Source organism: Protopterus annectens, chromosome 7.part0, assembly GCF_019279795.1.
Source record: "Protopterus annectens isolate FY-2018-M chromosome 7.part0, PAN1.0, whole genome shotgun sequence".
Lineage (NCBI taxonomy): Eukaryota > Metazoa > Chordata > Ceratodontiformes > Protopteridae > Protopterus > Protopterus annectens.
The window spans coordinates 411,173,818-411,193,970 of record NC_056739.1 but is presented as its reverse complement, the minus strand read 5'-3'; the positions used below and the strand labels follow the sequence as shown (position 1 = coordinate 411,193,970).

Sequence of the window (20,153 nt, the reverse complement as noted above, 5' to 3'; positions counted from 1 at the left end):
GATATTCACAGGCAGTTGCGTTATTATTTGAGCAGAACCAAGGAGTTCAGACAGTCTCAGCAATTGTTTGTTTCTTTTGCTTTGGGTTCACAGGGTAAACCTGTTTCAAAACAAACTATTTCTAAATGGATTGGGTTTTGTATTTCTTTCTGTTATTCCCATCATGGTAAGGAGATTCCTGCTGGAATCAGGCCTCATTCCACTAGGGCTACTGCTACTTCTACGGCTTTTATAAGGGGGGTATCTACAAAAGACATTTTGGAGGCAGCTACTTGGAGTTCAGTGCATACCTTTTCTAAACATTACCACCTTCCTCTTTATTCTAAGTCTAGGGCTGGATTTGCCACTGCAATTTTACAGGGCATTTTAGCGGCCCCTAATGCTTTATGATTTTTACCATCCTCCCTTTCCCGTTGCTTTGGGATTCTACCCATAAGTAAGGACTGCAGCAATGTGAGATGAAGAACATAGTACAGTTTTGTACCTACCATAAATGTAGATGTTCGAAGATCCACATTGCTGCAGTCCAATTTACCCTCCCTCCTTCCCCTCTGTAGTTTGACTTGGTGCTATGCTTTAGGTGATGGTTGTTGTTGGTCATGTTTTTGGGAGGTATTCTGTTTTTGGCTGTGGCCTTTCTGGTTTGGCCTTCTGACATCTGGGGCAAGAAAAGACTGAGGATATGACGTCGGTCATGCGCCTTTATACCCTGACGCTCTGATGTCAGATCTAGGCGCCCATGACCGACGTCAGCCTAATACTTTGGTATTCGGGCCGACCGAGGACAGCGGACTACCCATAAGTAAGGACTGCAGCAATGTGGATCTTCGAACATCTACATTTATGGTAGGTACAAAACTGTACTTTTTTTATAAGCTCCCTTTCCCTTACTGTGCTTGCTAAATAGCTTAGCTTAGTTGTAGTTGCCTCAAGTTTGGCCTGGTTGTTTCCCTAATTATTTCGATATATAGATAGTTACCTATTTAACCAATTTTGGCCCTTGGCCATTGTTTTGAGTGTGTCTGTGTTTTCTAAGTATCTGGTTAATTGCTTGTTTTTTTCTAGGTTTGTTACCTGAATCTAGGCGTGTTTTTTTTTTGTGTATAGCTGACTGTTTCTTGCTTATTTAGATTGGTGTGGCTTGTGTTTTAGTGTTAAGCCTAAAGCTATTTTCTTGATATGTCTGAGGATAAAGGCAAACACCCAAAGTCTGGATTCAAGAAATGTCCAGACTGCGGGGCAAAAGATGTCTCTCACTGATGGGCACATTCAGTGCGTTTATTGTTTAGGTGCGGTGCATTTGCAGGAGTCCTGCAGTATTTGCCATTCCTTTTCTTCAAGGGCTCTTTTGGAGAGGAAAAGGAAGCTTGTGGATAGAGGGTTGCTGAAGCATCCATTTGCTGAAGCTTTGAGTGACCAGGATGGGGCCAGCAAGTCCTCTAAATCTTCGAAATCCTCAGGAGATTCCAAGGCATCCAAAGACTCGAAAAAGTCAAAGAAAGTGGAGGATTCCGGGACATCGGCTCCACAGCTCTCGGAGCTGAGTGTCTCATCATTTCGGAGCCGGCCCACAGTTCTGGAGACGGTCTCTGAGAGACCTGTATCTCCATTCCTTCAATCGGCACCGTTGGTGCACTCCTCTAGGTCTTCTGTCAGCCTCTCTGATTTGGATATGGACCGATTGGTGCAGAAGCCCTTACGGGCACCAGGCCTTGCTAAATTGTTGTCTGCTCCAATCCTAGCGTCGGAACCGAAGACCACTACCCCGGATTTGACTGCTCGTCCTTCAAGCTGTACCAGATCTTCAGAGCCGGAGGGGGCCGACCTGCTGATCGTGGAGCCTTTGGAGCCAAGACCTACTCCGGTGTCATCGGTTCCATCTATTGCCCTCAGTCTGCCTGAATTCCAAAGTCTTGCGTTGGTTGCTGTCTTCTCTTCCATGACGTCAGGTAGTCAGAGGTATAAAGCATGCAGCCGACACCATTTTCTTTAGTCTTTCTTGCCGCACGGTGCCCAAAGCAGAAGCATTTTGCAAGTGCCGATTGGCCGACTACTGAAATATTCGAGTTTGAGTTTCAGAACCGAAGTCTTCACTAAAGCCAAGTACCCCGTTGGGGAAATTTTTTTCTTGCTTTTTACCGATGTCAGAAAACATCAATAAATGTATTACTTGTGGGAAGCAAATACCTCATAAGGATTTCCATTTATACTGTATTCCTTGCCTAGGCCCTGATCACAACGTGCCTGGCTGTCAGTTTTGTGCTAGATTTAACCAACGTACTATTAAGTGTCGGTATATTTTTGTATGGAAGTATTTTGGAAGCAGATTTAACTACCCAGAAATGTCGTCGGATAGCAATCCAACTACCGGAGTACATAAAAAAACGTAAAGAAAAGGACAGGGAAAGGCAGTCGAGATCCAAAACCGACAACGAAGCTTCTCCTAAGCCAGTCGCCGGTTCGCTGGTACTCAGTGAGGTGCTTTCGCAGCCCCTGATACCCGCTACCTTCGAGTCGCAGGCCTCTACCGACACCCATGTGGAGTCCGGCATGCTGCAAGATACTCAAGGTATTGGACCAATGGATGTATTTCCCTCGGATGGGTCTGGAGCCATTAACCAGGCACCAGCTTCTAAGGGTGTATTCAGACCTCAACATTTGTATATCAAACCGACGACAGCTGCAAAACCAAAGACAAAAGCAACTTCTAAAACTAAAAAAACTGATGCGTGAGCCACGTGCACAGGCCTCTATGCCTAAGAAACAGATGATCAAAATGGCTGAAGATCTTATTACCTTGATCAGGGGTACCCATCCCCCTCCAGATAAGAGGCCTAGGCAAGACACTGATTATGAATCTTCAGATCAGGTTTCTATTTCTTCTGATTCCTCTTCTGATCAGGAATTATCTATACCTCCCTATGAGGATTCTGATCTGCATCTCCTCCTGAGGATTATTCATTTGGAGAAACCCTGCATATTTTGAGGGAGCATTTTCACTGGGAGAGTCAAGACTTCTCAAAGACCACAACTACTGTCCCAGCAAAACAATCCGATCCTGCACAATCAACTACAGACTCTGAACCTGGCAGCATGGCTAATCATGTAATCATACAAACGACACCTCTCAGTAAAGCTGTGATGGATGTCATTTTGGAAGCCAGAAGGCCTAGTACCAGAAAATCTTATGCTGACAAATGGAAGAGATTCTGTGCTTGGAATCAAGCACAAGGAACTGATACAGCAGAACCACATATTCCTCAGATATTACAATACTTGACTGAGATGCTTGACGAAGGCCTATCTTTCTCATCAATCAAAATCCATGCCTCTGCCATTTCGGCTCATTACAGTACAGAGCCACCAATCTTTTCTCATCCTTTAATAAAGCAGTATCTTAGAGGAGCCAAAAATGTAAGGCCTCCTAGAATATCACAATTACCTGCATGGGACCTCAATTATGTATTGGAAAAGCTCACCCTGCCTCCATTTGAACCAGCTGCTACCGCCGATATAAAGTTCTTATGGAAGACAGCTCTGCTACTAGCAATTACTTCAGCAAGAAAAGTTTGAGAGCTACAGGTCCTCTTGGCTGTAGAGCCTTTTATCATATTTTACCCAGACAGGGCCTCTCTGAGGACAAATCCTACTTTTATGCCTAAGGTGGTTTCCAGTTTGGCTCTTAACCGAATCTGCCAACTTTTTATCCAAACAAAGGGAAGAGGATTCTGCATTCCTTGGATGTACACAGACAGCTAAGATTCTACTGGAGCAGAACTAAAGCTCTAAGAAAAACTGAGCAATTACTAGTGTCATATACTGCAGGATCAGAAGGGAAGGCTATTTCAAAGCAGACAATTTCAAAGTGGATAAGCCACTGCATCCGTTTCTGCTACTTACACCATGGTAAAACTGTGCCCAAAGGCATTAGGTCTCATTCCGCCAGAGCTGCAGCTACTTCAGCAGCCTTTCTCAGAGGAGTACCAATCAAAGACATTCTAGAGGCTGCTACTTGGAGTTCTGTTCACACCTTTACAAAGCATTACCATTTGCCTCTTTACTCTTAAGTCCAGGGCAGGCTTTGCCACTGCAGTGCTGCAGGGCCTTATAGCCGCACCTAATGTTGTTTAGCTCTAGCCTCCCAACCATAGCTTTGGAATTCTACCCAAATGTAATGACTGCAACAGTGAAACATGAAGAACATAGTACAGTTGTGTGCACTTACCATAAATGTAGATGTTTGAGTGTATTCATTGTTGCAGTCTAGGTTACCCTCCCGCCATCCCCCTGTCATTCTAAAGTTTATCTTTCCTTCTCTATCTTCTACAACCTATGTGGTGTATTTGCTTGTAGTTGAAGGTGAAGTTTATATTGATGCATATGTCTGTGTATATATATATATATATATATATGTATATATATATATATATATATATATATATATATATAATATTGCTACCTTTTTGGGGGCACCTGACATCGGGGGCAAGAAAAACTAAAGAAAATAGCGTTGGCTCCATGCTTTATACCCCTGACAACCTGACGTCATGGAAGAGAAGACAGCAACCGACGCAGGACCCAAGACTTTGGAATTCAGGCCGACTGAGGGCAACCTGCCAGCAGATTACCCAAATGTAATGACTGCAACAGTGAATGCACTCAAACATCTACATTTATGGTAAGTGTACACAACTGTACTTTCCTTTGGGTCCATCGACTCCTCATCGGAGCAGTGATGCCTTCGAAACCATGAGGAGAGCCTTGTCCCCAAAGACATCCTCGACAACAGGTCTGGCCTCTTCTTCCCCCAAAGTGCCTGTGTCCGCTTTTGCCTCCATCGTCCAGGGCAAGCGTAGAGACCCTGAGCCTCAGGTAGCCCCATAGGACGCCGCTTGCTCTTTTGAGGCCTCCCCAGAGGCTCCCACTAAGGAGGTCCCCAGGAAGAGATTGTGTAAGAGGAGACACTTGGACTCCCCACAGGAGTCGTTGACATCTGACACTAACTTGGATGAGTCAGAAGGGTCCCCACGATCCCCCTTGAGGATATCTCCTTTACAGAGATACTCAAGATCCTTAGACAGAGAGGTGATTGGCAGTCCGAAAGCCTTACTGAGGACCAGTCAGTTCTCTTGAATGCTTTTGGGTCTCAACCTTCCACCTCTTGGGTGTCTCCGCCCTTCGATGAGCTCATACAGCTGGTCTGTCAGAGGGAGTGGGATTCACCAGAGTCCATGGAATCTGTCCCTCAGAGGCCTAATAAGTTCATTTGTGCCCCCATAGATAAAGCCTTTTTGTCCAAGGGAGTCCCTGTTGATGCCATGGTGGTGGCGGCGGCCGCCAAGAAGGAAACGTCTGAGACTTCCTCGTTGTGCCATCCTCCTAACAGAGAGTCCAGGATCATGGATCGATATGGGAAACGCATGTTTAGTTCAGCGACTTTTACACTGCGATCCCTGAACTGTTGACCCATTTCACCAGACTGCAGAGAGATCTCCTTAAGGAGTTGGGAGAAACTCTTCAGTGTACTGTAGCTGCAGGGGCTTCCGACAAAGTTGCCGCCCAGCTGGCTACCCTGAATTCCATTGTGAACTCATCCATGTGGCTCATATCATATGTAGCCAATGGGACAAGTAGGGCAGCGGGTACAGGAATTGCTCTAAGAAGACATTCCTGGATGCGCTTGTCTTCCTTCACGGAGCCCTTTAAGTCTTCATTTGTCAACACCCCTTTTGATGGCTCATCTCTCTTTGGGCCCAAAGTGAAGGAAACTCTCACCAGGTGTGAGCAGGAAGGAAAGACTGTCTGCCGTCGGAGTCCATTTTTCCACCCCTACTCGGCCTTACCTCAAAGGCCAAAGGGGAGGGAAAATGTGGTTCCGAAAAGCCCAAGGAGCCTTCTAGGACATACGTGGTGAAACCCCCTCTAGGGGCAGAGGAGGGGGTAATAATGGAAGATGTCGCCCTCGCGGCAGAGGGGGTCCACAACATCAGGGTGACAGAGTTCACTTCTTTGGTCAACCCTAGTAGCGCTCCTGAAAGGAGGCCCAACTGTCCGGCTCTAGAGGCAGTCGGGGGTCACTTATCTTTGTACCCAGACGCCTGGCAAGATATAACAAATGACAACTGGGTGCAAAGTATTATTTCTAGAGCGTATTTCATACTGTTCTCCACTCCACCCACACCCCCAAGGAGAATCCCGGATGTTCCACCCAGTTACAGGGAACAAGCAACTATAGAGGCCCGCAAGTTGCTAGAAAAAAAGAGTCATCCAGCCAGTCCCAGCAGACCAAATAGGATCCGGAACTTACTCAAGATTCTTTTTGGTCCCAAAGAAAACAGGGGACTGGAGACCTATTTTGGACCTCAGCAGACTCCACCAATTTGTCAAGTAAGAGAAGTTTTAGATGGTCACGCTACAGTCTATAATTCCCTTTTTAGGGAGAGACAATTGGATGTGCTCGATAGATCTCAAGGATGCATACTACCACATAAAAATGACCAGGCCATGCAGAGATCATCTGCGTTTCCGGCTGGGAGCCAATCATCGAGCCCTGCCCTTTGGTCTCACTACAGCTCCCAGAGTGTTCACCAAATGCATAGCAGTGGTCAAGGCTCTCCTGAGGTGTCTAGGATTCCAGGTGTTTCCGTACCTAGACGATTGGCTCCTTACCTCCACCACCAGGCATCAACTGATTCAGGCAAGGGAATACACTCTGACACTCTGCGATCACTTAGGCATTACAATCAACTCAGAAAAGTCTGCCTTGTCACCATCGCAGCATATCGTCTTTATAGGGGTAGAGTTAGACACTTCAACCACCACTCTGCGACTCCCAATCGAGAGGGTCTTTCTTCTTTGCCAGCATGTCAGCTCATTGGTATCGAAAGACAGAGCACCAGCTGCAGAAGTTCTGAAAGTATTGGGTTTGATGGCTGCAGCGATCTTGGCCATTCCATTAGCAAGGATGCATATGTGGATTCTTCAATGGCTACTGTTCACTCAATGGTCTTATCAGGAACTTCCAATGAATCACATGGTTTTAATTACTAACTCTTGCAAGAGAGATCTCCAGTGGTGGTTTACGTCTGTTCATGTAGCCATAGGACGCCCCTTTGTACTTCCCCCTCCAGTAGCCACTGTGACCACGGACGCTTCCCTTATAGGGTGGGGGGGCATTTTCAGGGAAAGACTGCCCGAGGCACATGGACGGATCAAGAATCACATCTGCATATCAATGTTCTGGAGATGAGAGCAGTACTTCTGGCGTTGCAGTACTTCCAGGACTCTCTTCCTCTAGGGACTATTGCAATTCAGACAGTATGTCAGTAGTCTGGTACTTGAACAAGCAAGGCGGGACCAAGTCTTACCCCCTTTGCCGAGAAGCCCTCAGAGTTTGGCAGTGGGCTGTCTCCTCCCAGCGCTTTCTGTTGGCAATGCACATCCCGGAGAGGTCCAATGTGATAGCAGACAAATTGAGCAGGGCAATCTTGTTGCCGCACGAGTGGTCCCTCAAGCAAGAGATTGCGGACAGGATTTTCCGCAAATGGGGCCAGCCTTGCTGCGATCTTTTTGCCAGTCACATCAACATGAAATGCAGAAGCTACTTTGCCCTGATTTCCCCGCCGGGAGAACTCCTTAGAGATGCACTCGTTCACGATTGGCCCCCGGGTCTCCTCTATGCATTCCCTCCAATTCCTCTAATACCCAAATTTCTACAGAAAGCAATGTCGTTGGAAAGGACTATCATTCTTAAAGCCCCTCATTGGTCTCGGCAGATTTGGTTCCCATTTCTTCATCATCATCTATTGGAGGATCCATGGATTCTGGACCCAGTTCCGGACCTTCTGACACTTCCGTCGGGGGACCTCCATCCTTCATTGCAGTCACTGAAGTTAACAACTTGGCTGCTCCAGTTCCCCTCATAGCCAGGTTTCATAACCTTTCTAATGAGACAAGGCAGATCCTCTCGTCTTCCCATAAGCCATCCACTAGAAGATTATATCTTAGTAAGTGGAAGAGATTTTCCATATGGACCTCTAAGCAGAACACTGATCCATTTCAAGCCCCCTTGACGTCCATTTTAGAATTCTTGACTATGATCTTTAATAAAGGAGCTGCAGCTGCTACAGTTCGGGTCCAGTTGGCTGCTATATCTAACTTTCATCTCTGAGTGGACGGGCTAAACATAATGTCCCACAAGTTGCTCAAGACCTTTCTCAAAGGAACCTTTCACATGAGGCCTCCAGTGAAAACTCCTTATTCTCCTTGGAATCTAAACTTTATGCTATCTCGTATAATTCTTCCCCCTGTTTGAACCAGCATCATCTTGTGACCTCAAATTCTTATCATGGAAAAACATATTTCTGGTGCCTATTACTTCTGCCCACAGAGTGTCAGAACTTCAAGCTTTATCTATCAGCCCTCCTTATTTGATTTTTCATGCTGATAGAGTATCTCTTAGGACAAACCCCTCCTTTTTGCCCAAACTTTGTTCAGAATCTAATATCAACCAAGTCATTGAGTTGCCAGTCTTCTTCCCTAACTATTCCAATAAACTTGAGTATATGCTGCACAAACTTGACGTTCGCAGACAGCTCCGATATTATCTGGACAGAGCAAAAGATGTTAGAAAATCAGACCAACTCTTTGTATTATTCTCTGAAGCCAGAAAAGGTAGACCAGTGGCTAAAACAACACTTTCTAAATGGCTATCTGATTGTATTACCTTTGTTTATTCAGCTGCTAATATGCCCGTACTACATAAGATTAAGGCTCATTCTACCAGGGCAGTTTCTACATCTTCGGCATTCCAAGCCAAATTGCCCCTTGATAACATTTGTGCTGCAGCCACTTGGTCTAAACCTCATACCTTTATCACTTATTACAAAGTTGATAATGCCTCCAGGGACAGGGCTTCCTTTGGGTCTATGGTCCGAAAGAATGTACTCCCGTGAGCCACCCGAGATTGAGGGTGCTAGGGACGCTACCCATCAGTAAAGATTGAACAACTTCACATTAAGAAGTTATGTACTCACCATAACATTCCATGTAAGTTGTTCCATCTCGCCTCCATTCGTACATCCCTCCCTCCATCTCCCACCTGGCTGATAGTTGACCTAGAGGCTGGTCTCATCCTGGTTACTCAATCCTTCTTCCTCTCTATGGGAGGGTAGTTCACTTACATGGATATAGTACACGCAGCAAACAAGATCTGAGGTAATTCCAGCAATGCATCATGAGATAAGGGGCTTGGTCTCGAGCTACTGGTAAACCTTGAGCTTTGCAAACGGCTGTATCGGAGCCGACTGGCTCCGAACCCATCAGTAAAGAATGAAGGCGAGATGGAACAACTCACATGGAACGTTATGGTGAGTACATAACTTCTTATTTTTAAAATGTTATGGAATAATTTGGAGCTTTTCTCCCCAGGCCCCCGCTGAAAATGGGCTTCTACCCAGTTGGAATTTGCTGGTAAACAAATGCCAATAAATACATGAATATATTTATTAAGTAAATAAATAAATAAATAAACAGTATACTGAGTAGCAGGAATTAGGCTGCAGCCCCCTCCCTTTTCCTACACATAAATTGAAGCAAAAACACTAAGAGTAAAGCTTTGAGTTTTATTTGCCTCTGTTTCACTATCTGTTTGATACTTAAGGTTTGCACTACTGAGTGTTGATCACTCATGTGTCCAACTTTAGTCATGACAGTCTTTTTTTTTTTTTTTTTTTTTATGCACCCATTTATATGTTTATAAAATATTTTACACACACATAACTTTTTGGCATATTATAGTTTGACTTTAGAGTAGGTCATAAGAGTACACGTTTTGATAAACTAGTGTACATAAAGCGGGTCACAGAATAGAATGGATGTTTGAAATGGTCTGCCAAATTGTTGACATAAGATAGACAAAGTAAATTTTATGACGCAGACTGTTTTGCTTAAGTGTAACGAATAGATAACAGTTTGAAGTTGGTGTATTCAGTGTGACTAATTTATTACTTGAAATCTAACATCATCTTTGTATATATGCAGTTCTTTTGTTTAACTGTCCTGCAGTAGATTTTAGTATGTCTGTTTTTACTGTATTTATTTGAATTGTAATAGTATAGTAATGTGATTTAATATGTATTTTAATATGCCATGGATTGCTGCTAAATGTGTAGCTAGAGCTGTTTTCTTGAACCATTAAAGCACTAAAAAAAGTAAATAAATAAAAACGTAGCCTAACATACTACATGGTGGTTTATTCTGTGGACATTAGGGATCCTCTTCAGTACATGGCCACAGGAGTAGAATACAGAAATCCTATAGGGAATAAGGTCACTTAAAGCACACTGGAAGCAGGAAATCCTTTGTTTCCTGCCCACATACATGCCTTTAACATCCACTTGGGTGTCTTCTTTAGTGCCTTCTGCTGAATCCCTTACTGATGTTACTTGCTCACTCGCTAGTACTTTTCTGTAGGTTTTTGTCTTGCTTTGTGCAAAAGGTCAGTGATACTGTGCTCCTGTTAGTTGTAGTTTACTGCTTAAAAATGTTAATTTTTATGGAAATATGTGTTGACATTTTTTTGGTGTGGAGGGGGTAATATGTTGTTACCCCCAGTGAAGTGTTTGTGTCTCTCTCCATAGTTGCAGGCAGACCCTGGACATGAGGAGGCACGAGGACAGCTTGCCAAAGTGCACGAACTAGAACAACACCTTCAAGAAGCCCACGTATACTACAACAGACATAACTACCTGGAGACCATTGAACTGCTTACAAGGGTCATTGAGGTATGTTTTGTAGGAACAGCTGTGTAAGTTGACTACTAATTACCTTTGTCAGGGCACAGTCAATATTTCTGTTTTACTTTACATATTGTTTACAAATTGATTAGTTTTCTATATGATATTTTTGCTTAGAGTGGTTTGGCTTCTTTAAAGTTTGCACTGATTTAAGCTACTTGCTACTGAACTCCCAGTTCAGGAACAAAGCCACAGGATATGTTTAGTTTATCTTTGAGATATGCATTATTCCAGTGATTCTTGTCCTCCTTGAGTTTAGATCAGTGTCTCTATTACATTTTCCATGAAATATAGTTAATAGTTGGATACTTGGGCAGCATGAAGGACCAGGAAATTATCTACCCTTGAATTGCAAGTGTCAGTACTCCTGGTAAACAGAATCATTTCTTGTGAAGGAAATGATAATCATAGGATTGTAGGAGGTTACTAGGTTATTGGCCCTAGGGCCTTTACAAGCCTAGACATGTTATATCCAGGTCCCATAATAGAACAAGATACATAGTCTATGTTTGCAATGCGAATCGTCCAAGAGTGACATAGGTGAAACCCCCAGGGTAAATTTACAGTTTCCCATCCTGTTGTCTAAGTTACACTTAAGTAGGGTCATTGATGTGCTGTGTTTTACGTGAATTGGGAGTTTGTTCCACAGGAGTGGCAACCTCTGGGAGACGTATCTGTCTCTCCAGCATGTCCTGTTAATGTTGCAGGCTAGGTTAACATCCCTAGAGTGAGTGACTCTCTTGTCCCATTTGATTTGCAGATGTGCAGCATTTCCATTAAGGCAGGTTCGAGACTGCTCTGTAGGCCAGGCACAAGTCACCTCTAAGCAGTTTATATGATACAGAATACCGTGACAGGGCCTTCAGCCTGTCCATGTAGGTTATGTGTTGAAGGCCCAGAATTTTCATGGTAAGAAACCTCTGCGGTCGCTCCAGCTGCTCCAGGTGTCTGGTGAGGAATGTACAGAAGGGAGCAGTGTACTATATTATTCGTCTGATGAGGGACGAGTACAGGGGAGTTATAACCTCCTTAGTTTTGGATGCAATGCCCTTACTTATGAGATGAGCAATGTAGGATACATGGTGATCAAAGTTAAGGTTGCTATCCACCTACATTCTCAAATCTCTAACCACTGGGTTTTAACTTTGGGGGATGTTATTAATATTGTAATTTACAGGGACTTCTTTGCCGAAGGGGATGATAATGCACTTTGTTTTTTGCATTGAGTTTGTCCTTGGCTTTGTCACCAATCATTTATATGTGTAAGCCCATTTTGTAGAATATTGACATTGTTGGGGGATTCAATGATTGCACCCAATTTGTAGTCATCAGCAAATGTGGTAAGCCACAGGCCATCTGTTTTTACTTGGATTTCTGAGAAATAGATTCCAAACAGTAGGTGACCCAGTACAGACCCTTGTGGAACACCACTGGTAACAGGTCTGCTGGGAGAGGTGGAATCCCCAACTTTGATTGTATGCATTCTGTTGTTGAGACAGCTGGCTACCCATCTAATGACGTATGGGTTAATCCCCATCTGGGTGAGTTTCTCAATGATGCCTGAGTGGGGGATTGTATCAAAGGCCTTGACCAATTCAAGGTAGGCAGTATGTACTGATGTCCTTCATGGATGCATCTGCAGTCATAACAAGTGGGTTGTCCTGTCGTCAGGCAGCCCTGCAGTCGGCCGGATTCCAAAGTCCGGGTCCGCTTCGCTGATGTGCGCTCTCCAATTCGTCATATCTCTGTTGGTCTTCGGGTATAAAAGCATCAGCTCAGTCTTTCTTGCCGCTGCATAGCAGAAGCTGTTCGCAAGTGCCGGTCGGATCCAGAGATTACTTCTACCGAATACTACAAGAAGACTTCTAAAGCTAAGTACTGGGGACTCTTTCTTGCCTCAGCCGATGTCAGAAAAAGTTAACAATTGTTTAACCTGTGGGAAACACTGTCTGCCTTGTTTAGGCCCAGCCCACGGCGTAGCAGCCTGTTCGCCTGTGCCTCTTTCAACCGACGAACGCTTATAGGCCGGGTCGGAGTTTGCAGAACAGTTTTTCGTTCTGATTTTGCGTACATTATGCCGCCGGATCCTCCGACACGACCAATCTACCAAAACGCAAAGATAAACCGACGATCGCGGTCGCCCGGGTTTCGCCGAAACCACGGTAAAGCAAACCACGGTATGTCTCGTTTCGCGCCGAAACCGAGAAAACTGATCAAAGTACAGCTGAACCTATTCACAACTCTTGAATCGACCTCAGAAATTTTACCCACTACGGTGGTTGACTTATCAGACACCATCCCTTGGATGTCTCTGCTGCTAGGCCTCCAGCAGCCATGTCCATTAAGGCCTTGGCTAAAGCAGCCAAGACTACTAAAACAGTGCCTGTTAAACCCCCACATCCAGGCCCTCTTCTAGTTCTCAAATGCTTTTGGCAGAAGATTTAATTTCTTTAATTAGAGGATCTCAATCTCACCCAGACAGGGCCTCTCAGCCCCCAGAGAAGAGACCGGCAGAGCCCCTGAGCCAGTGTCTTCTGATGATTCTGCTGATGAATCAGACATAACTGACCAGCCAGAGGCTCCCTTCTCCAATTTTGAAGATTCTGATGCTGAAGAATCCATTCCAGCTGCTTCCCCACCAGAAGAATTCTCCTTTGGGAAACCTTGCACGCCATGCGAGAACAGTTCCAATGGCAGCAACAAAAAGACTTAGGACCTTTCTGCACCTCCCACAGCACAGGCCCTTAGCTATACCTCCTGTTCTCTCTGTGGTGGATGATGCTTTCAATGATGTTTGCTCGCTCCAGATACTTTACCACAGCCCCTGCCAAACCAGACAGATTTTACAGGGTGCCAGATACTCATCACCACCTTTACAAGGCCCCACTTGCAGACCCAGAAACTATATCCCAGGGTCCCAAGGCAGTAGCCGCCCACAGCTAAAACCCTATTCCTTCTGAAAGGGAAGCAAGGTCATTAGACAGATGGGGTAAAAAGGTCTACACTTCAGCTACTCTCTCAGCTAGAGCTTTAAACTGTCAGTTTCACATGATACAATACCAAGAGTTTATGCTTGATCAGTTAACTAAAAAAACTAACCACTGATGAATCTCTTGATAAGAAATATGTATTAGAGATGGTAAATAACATACAACAGGTTAGCAACCATTCCTTAAAATGTGGCTATGATGCACTGGAGGCTTCATTTAGATCAGCCATGACAGGCACAGTGATAAGAAGGCATGCATGGCTAAAGGAACAAGCCTTAGATCATGTTAAAGCTAAGTTGCTAGATGCTCCTATGGACAAGACAAGTTTGTTTGGTACACCTGCCCAGCAGGTTATGAAGAAAATGGAAGAAAAGGCAAAATCTGTTCAAACTGTTAAAGATTTCTTGCAGGTTCAACCCCAAGGTTTAGCAGGAACTGGCCTGCCAAAATTGGTCCTTTCCTGACTCCACAAAATTTCAAAGGGGCAGGAATAGACGCCAGAGGCAGAAACCAATCCAGAGGAGGTGCCTACAGAGGACGACAGTGGCAAGGTAACAACAGAGGCACAGACACAGCCACTGCCACTACATCAGCACAACCACAGTGACTTAATCCGGAACAAATAGCAGCTCCTCTAGGCGGAAAGTTAACCTTATTTTCAAAGAACTGGCACTACATAACAAAAGACAAGTGGATTTTACAAACCATAGATCAAGGTTACCGGTTTCACTTCCACACTTTACCAGTCAAAAGAGGAATGCCAAATCTACCTCCAAATCAAAAACAGAGGCTCTAGATAATGGAGTTAGCAAACATGAAAGCTGTGGAAAGAGTGCCAACAGCAGAACAAGGAAAGGGGTTCTATTCCAGACTATTCCTAGTTCCAAGAAAGGAAAAAGTTGGAGACCAATTCTGTCCACCTTAAATACATACATCATTGTCCCAAAATTCAAAATGCTGACCCTACAGCAACTTCTTCCCATGCTGGGCAAGGAGTCTTGGCTGGTAACTCTAGATCTCAAGGAGGCATACCTGCACGCCCCCATTCACCAATCTGCAGAAGATACCTCAGATTTCTTGCAGGATCAGAGCACTATCAATTCTCAGCATTGCCCTTTGGCTTATCTACTGCGCCCAGAGTATTCACAAAATGCCTGGCATCGAATTCAAATTTACCCATACCTGGGCGACTGCCTGCGGACAACAAAAGCAAGCTGACAACAGATTTACAAAGGGTCATTTACTTGCTACAAGGACTGGGATACACAGTCAATTTACAAAAGTCAAGGCTGATACCATCCCAAACAAGGACATTCTTGCTGGGCGAATTGGACACAGTACACCAAATGGCATTCCTGACTACAGAAAAACAAACAGAACTTCCTCTTTACTTCTTGGCACTAACAAAACTGAACAAGTTAACAGCAAGAAAAGTTCTGCAGGCCTTGGGCTTCATGGCATCATGCATAATCTTGGTCCCATTTGCCAGACTACATATGAGGAAACTACAGTGGTACCTAAAGAATTTATGGTCCCAACACAGACACAGTCTAGAAACAGAAATCCCACTAATTCCATGCTTAAAACAGGAGTTCCTATGGTGGGCTCAGGCATGCCAGTCAAACCCAGGCCTACCCTTTCGCAGATGTCAACCAAGCCAGACCATCACAACAGACGCTTCAGACCTAGGATGGGGGGGCCCACATGCTGGACAAATGCAAGGATTGTGGACACAGGATCAACTTCACCTGCACATCAATCTAAAAGAAATGCTGGCAGTAAAACTGGCAATCCAAAAGTTCAAACCATTTCTCAAAGAGGGCCAGTTGATGGTAAGGACAGACAACACCACAGTCATGTGGTACATCAACAAACAGGGAGGCACTCATTCATACCCCCTATGCAGAATGACCTTGGAGCTGTGGACCCTGGCACTCAGCTACAACATTCAGTTACAGGCAATATTTGTACTGGGAAAGACAATACTCTAGCAGACATATTAAGCAGAACCACTTGATGCCCACGAATGGAAGCTGCACCGGACATCTTCAAGACCATCTCAAAGAAATGGGGAATGCCACAGATAGACCTATTCGCATCACCTCTCAATCACCAGCTCAAAAATTCTGCACAAGGACATTCCACCCACTAGCATGGAAAGTGGACTCACTCTCCTTCAACTGGAAAGGCCTAACAGCATATGCATTCCCACCTCTTCCTTTGATACACAAGGTACTACTAAAAATCAAGGAAGAACATCCAAGGATAATCCTGATAGCTCCAAACTGGCCAAGACAACACTGGTACCCACTACTGAAGAGCATGTCTCGAACAATATGTCCTGATGCCTTTGATGTTAACTCAGAACAACTACAGCATCATACATCCAAACCTAAAACGCTGCAACTGACTGCATGGAACATCACATAGCAGCAGCTAATCCAGAACTTTCCCAAAGAGTTAAAGACATTATTCTTGAAGCACCCAGACCTTCAACAAGAAGGAACTATGCTGGAAAATGGAAAAGGTTTGTCATTTGGAGTGGAAAGAGGAAAAGATGTGTCAAACATAGATATGCCTAACATTCTGGAGTATCTGGCGGAACTTCTTCATTCAGGCCTGTCCTACTCCTCCATCAAGATACATGCATCAGCTATTTCAGCAGAATACAGCTTTGATCCACCTGTTTTTTCGCACCCCTTTTGCAGCAGTTCCTCAGAGGAATCAAGAATGTAAAACCTCCAAGGAAACCACCATTACCAGCTTGGGATTTAAACTTTGTGCTAGAAAAGTTGACACTATCACCCTTTGAACCAGCAGCAACAGCAGACCTACAACACCTGTCATGGAAAACTGCTTTCCTACTGGCAATTACTTCAGCAAGGAGGGTTTCAGAACTACAGGCCTTAATGGCAGTGCAACCCTTCCTAATCTTCCACCAAGATAGAGTGTCCATGAGGACTAATCCTACATTTATGCCCAAGGTGGTATCCAGAGTGTCTTTAAACCAGGCAATCCACCTACCTACCTTCTTTCCCAACCCACAAAACAGGATGTACATAGACAGCTACACTACTACTTGGACAGAACAAAAATAGCAGAAAGACTGACCAACTTTTGTAGCCTATGCAACAGGAAGGGAAGGAAAAGCTATTTCCAAACAGACAATCTCCAAATGGATAGGAAATTGCATACGATACTGTTACTCCTTCCATGGAAAACCAATTCCACAGAACATAAGACCTCATTCTACAAGGGCAACAGCCACTACCACAGCCTTCTTCGGAGGAGAGCAAGAAAGACAATTGAGGCTACTTGGACCTCCGTGCATACATTTGCCAAGCATTATAATTTGCCTCTATATTCCAGATCCCGAGCAGGGTTTGCCACTGCTGTACTGCAAGGGATCCTAAACACACCATAATCTACTTTTATCCTCCTCCCTAGTTGGCTATGGTATTCTACCCACTTGTTATGACTGCAGATGCATCCATGAAGGACATAGTACAGTTTTGTACCTACCATAAATGTAGATGTCCGAACTGGATAGCATCTGCAGTCAGGATTACCCTCCTCCTTCCCCTCTGTGGTACTCCTAGGGTGTTTACCCTCCTAATAGCTAGCTGTTGGGGAGTCTTTTATGGTGTATTTGTTTGTATATATGTACATACATGCTTATTGTTGTGTTTACCTCTATCTATTTGGAAACATTGGCATCTATCCAAATTTTAGCCTGCAAGAGGGCTACTGGCATCTGGGGCAAGAAACACTGAGGAAAATGGCGTCGGCTGATGCTTTTATAAAGACCAACAGAGATGACGTCGGGTGGAGTCGACACATCAGCGCGGACCGGACTTTTTGGAATCCCGACTGCAGGGCTGCCTGACGACAGGACAACCCACTTGTTATGACTGCAGATGCTATCCAGTTCGGACATCTACATTTATGGTAGGTACAAAACTGTACTTTTTGCCTTCATGTAGGACTTTGGAGACACTCTCAAAGAAGTCCACTAGGTTTAGCAGGCATGGTCTGCCTTTAACGAATCCACACTGGGTTGGGTCAAGAGTTTGAAGGTCTCCTCCATCCTTGTTAATGAGGTCCATGATGAGGCTCTCTATGGCCTTACAGATAAGGCTGGTTAGGCTTATGGGTCTGTAGTTCAGCGGGTGTTTGAGGGGATCCCCTTTGTGCAAGGGGATTACAATTGCATGATGTTCTTCGTGTTTCATTGTTGCAGTCATCACCTGTGGGTTATCCCTGCTGTGGTAGCCCTCAGCCGGCCCGAATACCAGACTCAATTGCTGTCGCTTGCTGTCTGACATCAGGTTGTCAGTGCTATAAAGGAAGGCAGCTGACGCCATTACATCAGTTTTTCTTGCCCTAACCAGTCAGAGGCCCCAGTAGATATGGTAAAGTGGTCCTGGTGGCTAAAAGCCACTGTTAGAAACTTATGTCTCCCTAAAGAAAGAAGATATAAGGGAGAAGAAGGGAGGGAAGCCAGGACTGCAACAGTGAATACACTCGAACTTCTACATTTATGGTAAGTGTACACAACTGTACTATGTTCTTCATGTTTCACTGTTGCAGTCATCACCTGTGGAGGGATTCCCAAAGCTGAGGAGAGGGGTGGTAGGATTAGTAAGAGCCTTAGGAATGTGTCCACATGCCCTGCAGAACTGCAGAGGCAAACCCTGTCCTAGCCTTAGAAAATAGAGGTAAGTGGTAATGCTTGGTAAAAGTATGGACAGAAGTCCAGGTGGCAGCTTCCAGGATGTCCCTGGTGGGAACTCCTCTGAAGAATGCTGTGGAAGTGGAGGCTGCCCTAGTGGAATAGGTTCGAATAGACTGGGGGGGGGGGTCACATGCAGTTTGTTGCAGAAATGGATACAGTGTGATATCCATTTGGAATAGGTTTGTTTGTAAATGGGCTTCCCCTCTGCCCCTTGGGCAAAGCTGACAAGTAGTGGGTCTGTTTTCCTGAAGGGTTTAGTACAGTTCAGATAGTATCTGAGCTTTCTGTGCATGTCTAATGAGTGCAGAATTCTTTCCCTCTTGTTTTGAGGGTTAGGAAAGAAGGTGGGTAGATGTATGGCCTGGTTGAGAGTTGGTTAGTGCAAGAAAAAAGGATCCCCAATGGGGTACTTAGTTTTAGACGTTATCAGCTGTAATTCAAACTCTGGTAACGACCGACCGGCACACTTGCGAACTGCTTCTGCTACGGGGTCCACAGCAAGAAAGACTGAGGAGGCAATACCTCAAAACCTTCCATCCCTCTTATGCTGGAATTTCTAGCGGAGCTACTTAATAATGGACTCTCCTTCTCCTGTATTTAGATCCATGCCTCAGCCATTTCAGCACATTTTGATACAGAACAGCCCCTGATATTCATTGTGTTTCACTGTTGCAGTCATGACTGTAGGGTTCTCCCCTGCCGGCAGGCAGTCCTCGGTCGGCCAGAATCCCAAAGTCTGGGTCTGGCGTCGGCTGTTCAACCATTCTCCCTGACGTCAGAGCGCCAGGAGTACAAAGCTGACAGCAGACGCCATGTTCTCCAGTCTTTCTTGCCATGCAGTGATAGCAGTTTGCAAGTGCCGGTCGGCTGACTCCTGACAATTTTTTATAAACGTACTTCAGTCCGAAGACTTTCTTCTCCTACTCAAAGCTAAGTACCCGTTGAAACTTTTTCTTGCTCCAGTCCGATGTCAGAAAAAGTTAATAATTGTATTTCATGTGGGAAGCAAATACCTCATAAGGATTTTCATTCTTACTGTATTCCTTGCTTAGGCCCTGACCACGACGTAGCTAGTTGTCGGTTTTGTGCTAGATTCAATCAACGTACGATTAAACGAAGGTACGATTTTGCATTTCATTACTTCGGTAGGCGTTTTAATTATAAAATGTCATCGGATACGGTTCCGGCTACCGGAGTTCACAAACGACACAAGGATAAAGACAGGCCTCTGAGGTCCAAATCAGACGATGTTGTACAAGCAGAGCCAGCTTCAGGTTCGGCCGTCGTCAGTGAGGCGATTTTGCAGCCCCTGTCGTCAGCCATTTGGGAACCGATGGCCGAAACGGACTCCCACGAGGAGCCAACTAGGCCTTTGAATATTTCTGTTGCAGGACCTTCGGACAATGCTCCTTCGGATGGGTCCGGAGCCGCTGTGCAGGTACCGGCTTCCGAAGGGGTTTTCAGGCCTACTCAGCTTCTAATAAAGGCAAAGCCAAAGACAAAGGCAAAGACTCCTTCCAAGTCAAAGACTGCAGCCCAGGCCTCTTCTGATCCAGCACCCAAGTCTCAGAAACAGTTAATTAAGATGGCGGAAGACTTACTATGATTAGGGGTTCACATCCCCCCTCCAGA

The 20,153-nt window shown here is 45.0% G+C and overlaps 1 protein-coding gene across 1 annotated transcript in view; it reads left to right on the top strand.

Annotated features, from left to right (window-relative positions):
* The window catches only part of LOC122806498 (dnaJ homolog subfamily C member 3-like), a 305,071-nt gene that overhangs the window by 157,282 nt on the left and 127,636 nt on the right, over nt 1–20,153 (top strand). Inside the window, exon 5 of the mRNA XM_044076997.1 lies at nt 10,641–10,784. Coding sequence (XP_043932932.1) covers nt 10,641–10,784 — 144 coding nt within the window. The remainder of the gene's footprint in view (nt 1–10,640; nt 10,785–20,153) is intronic.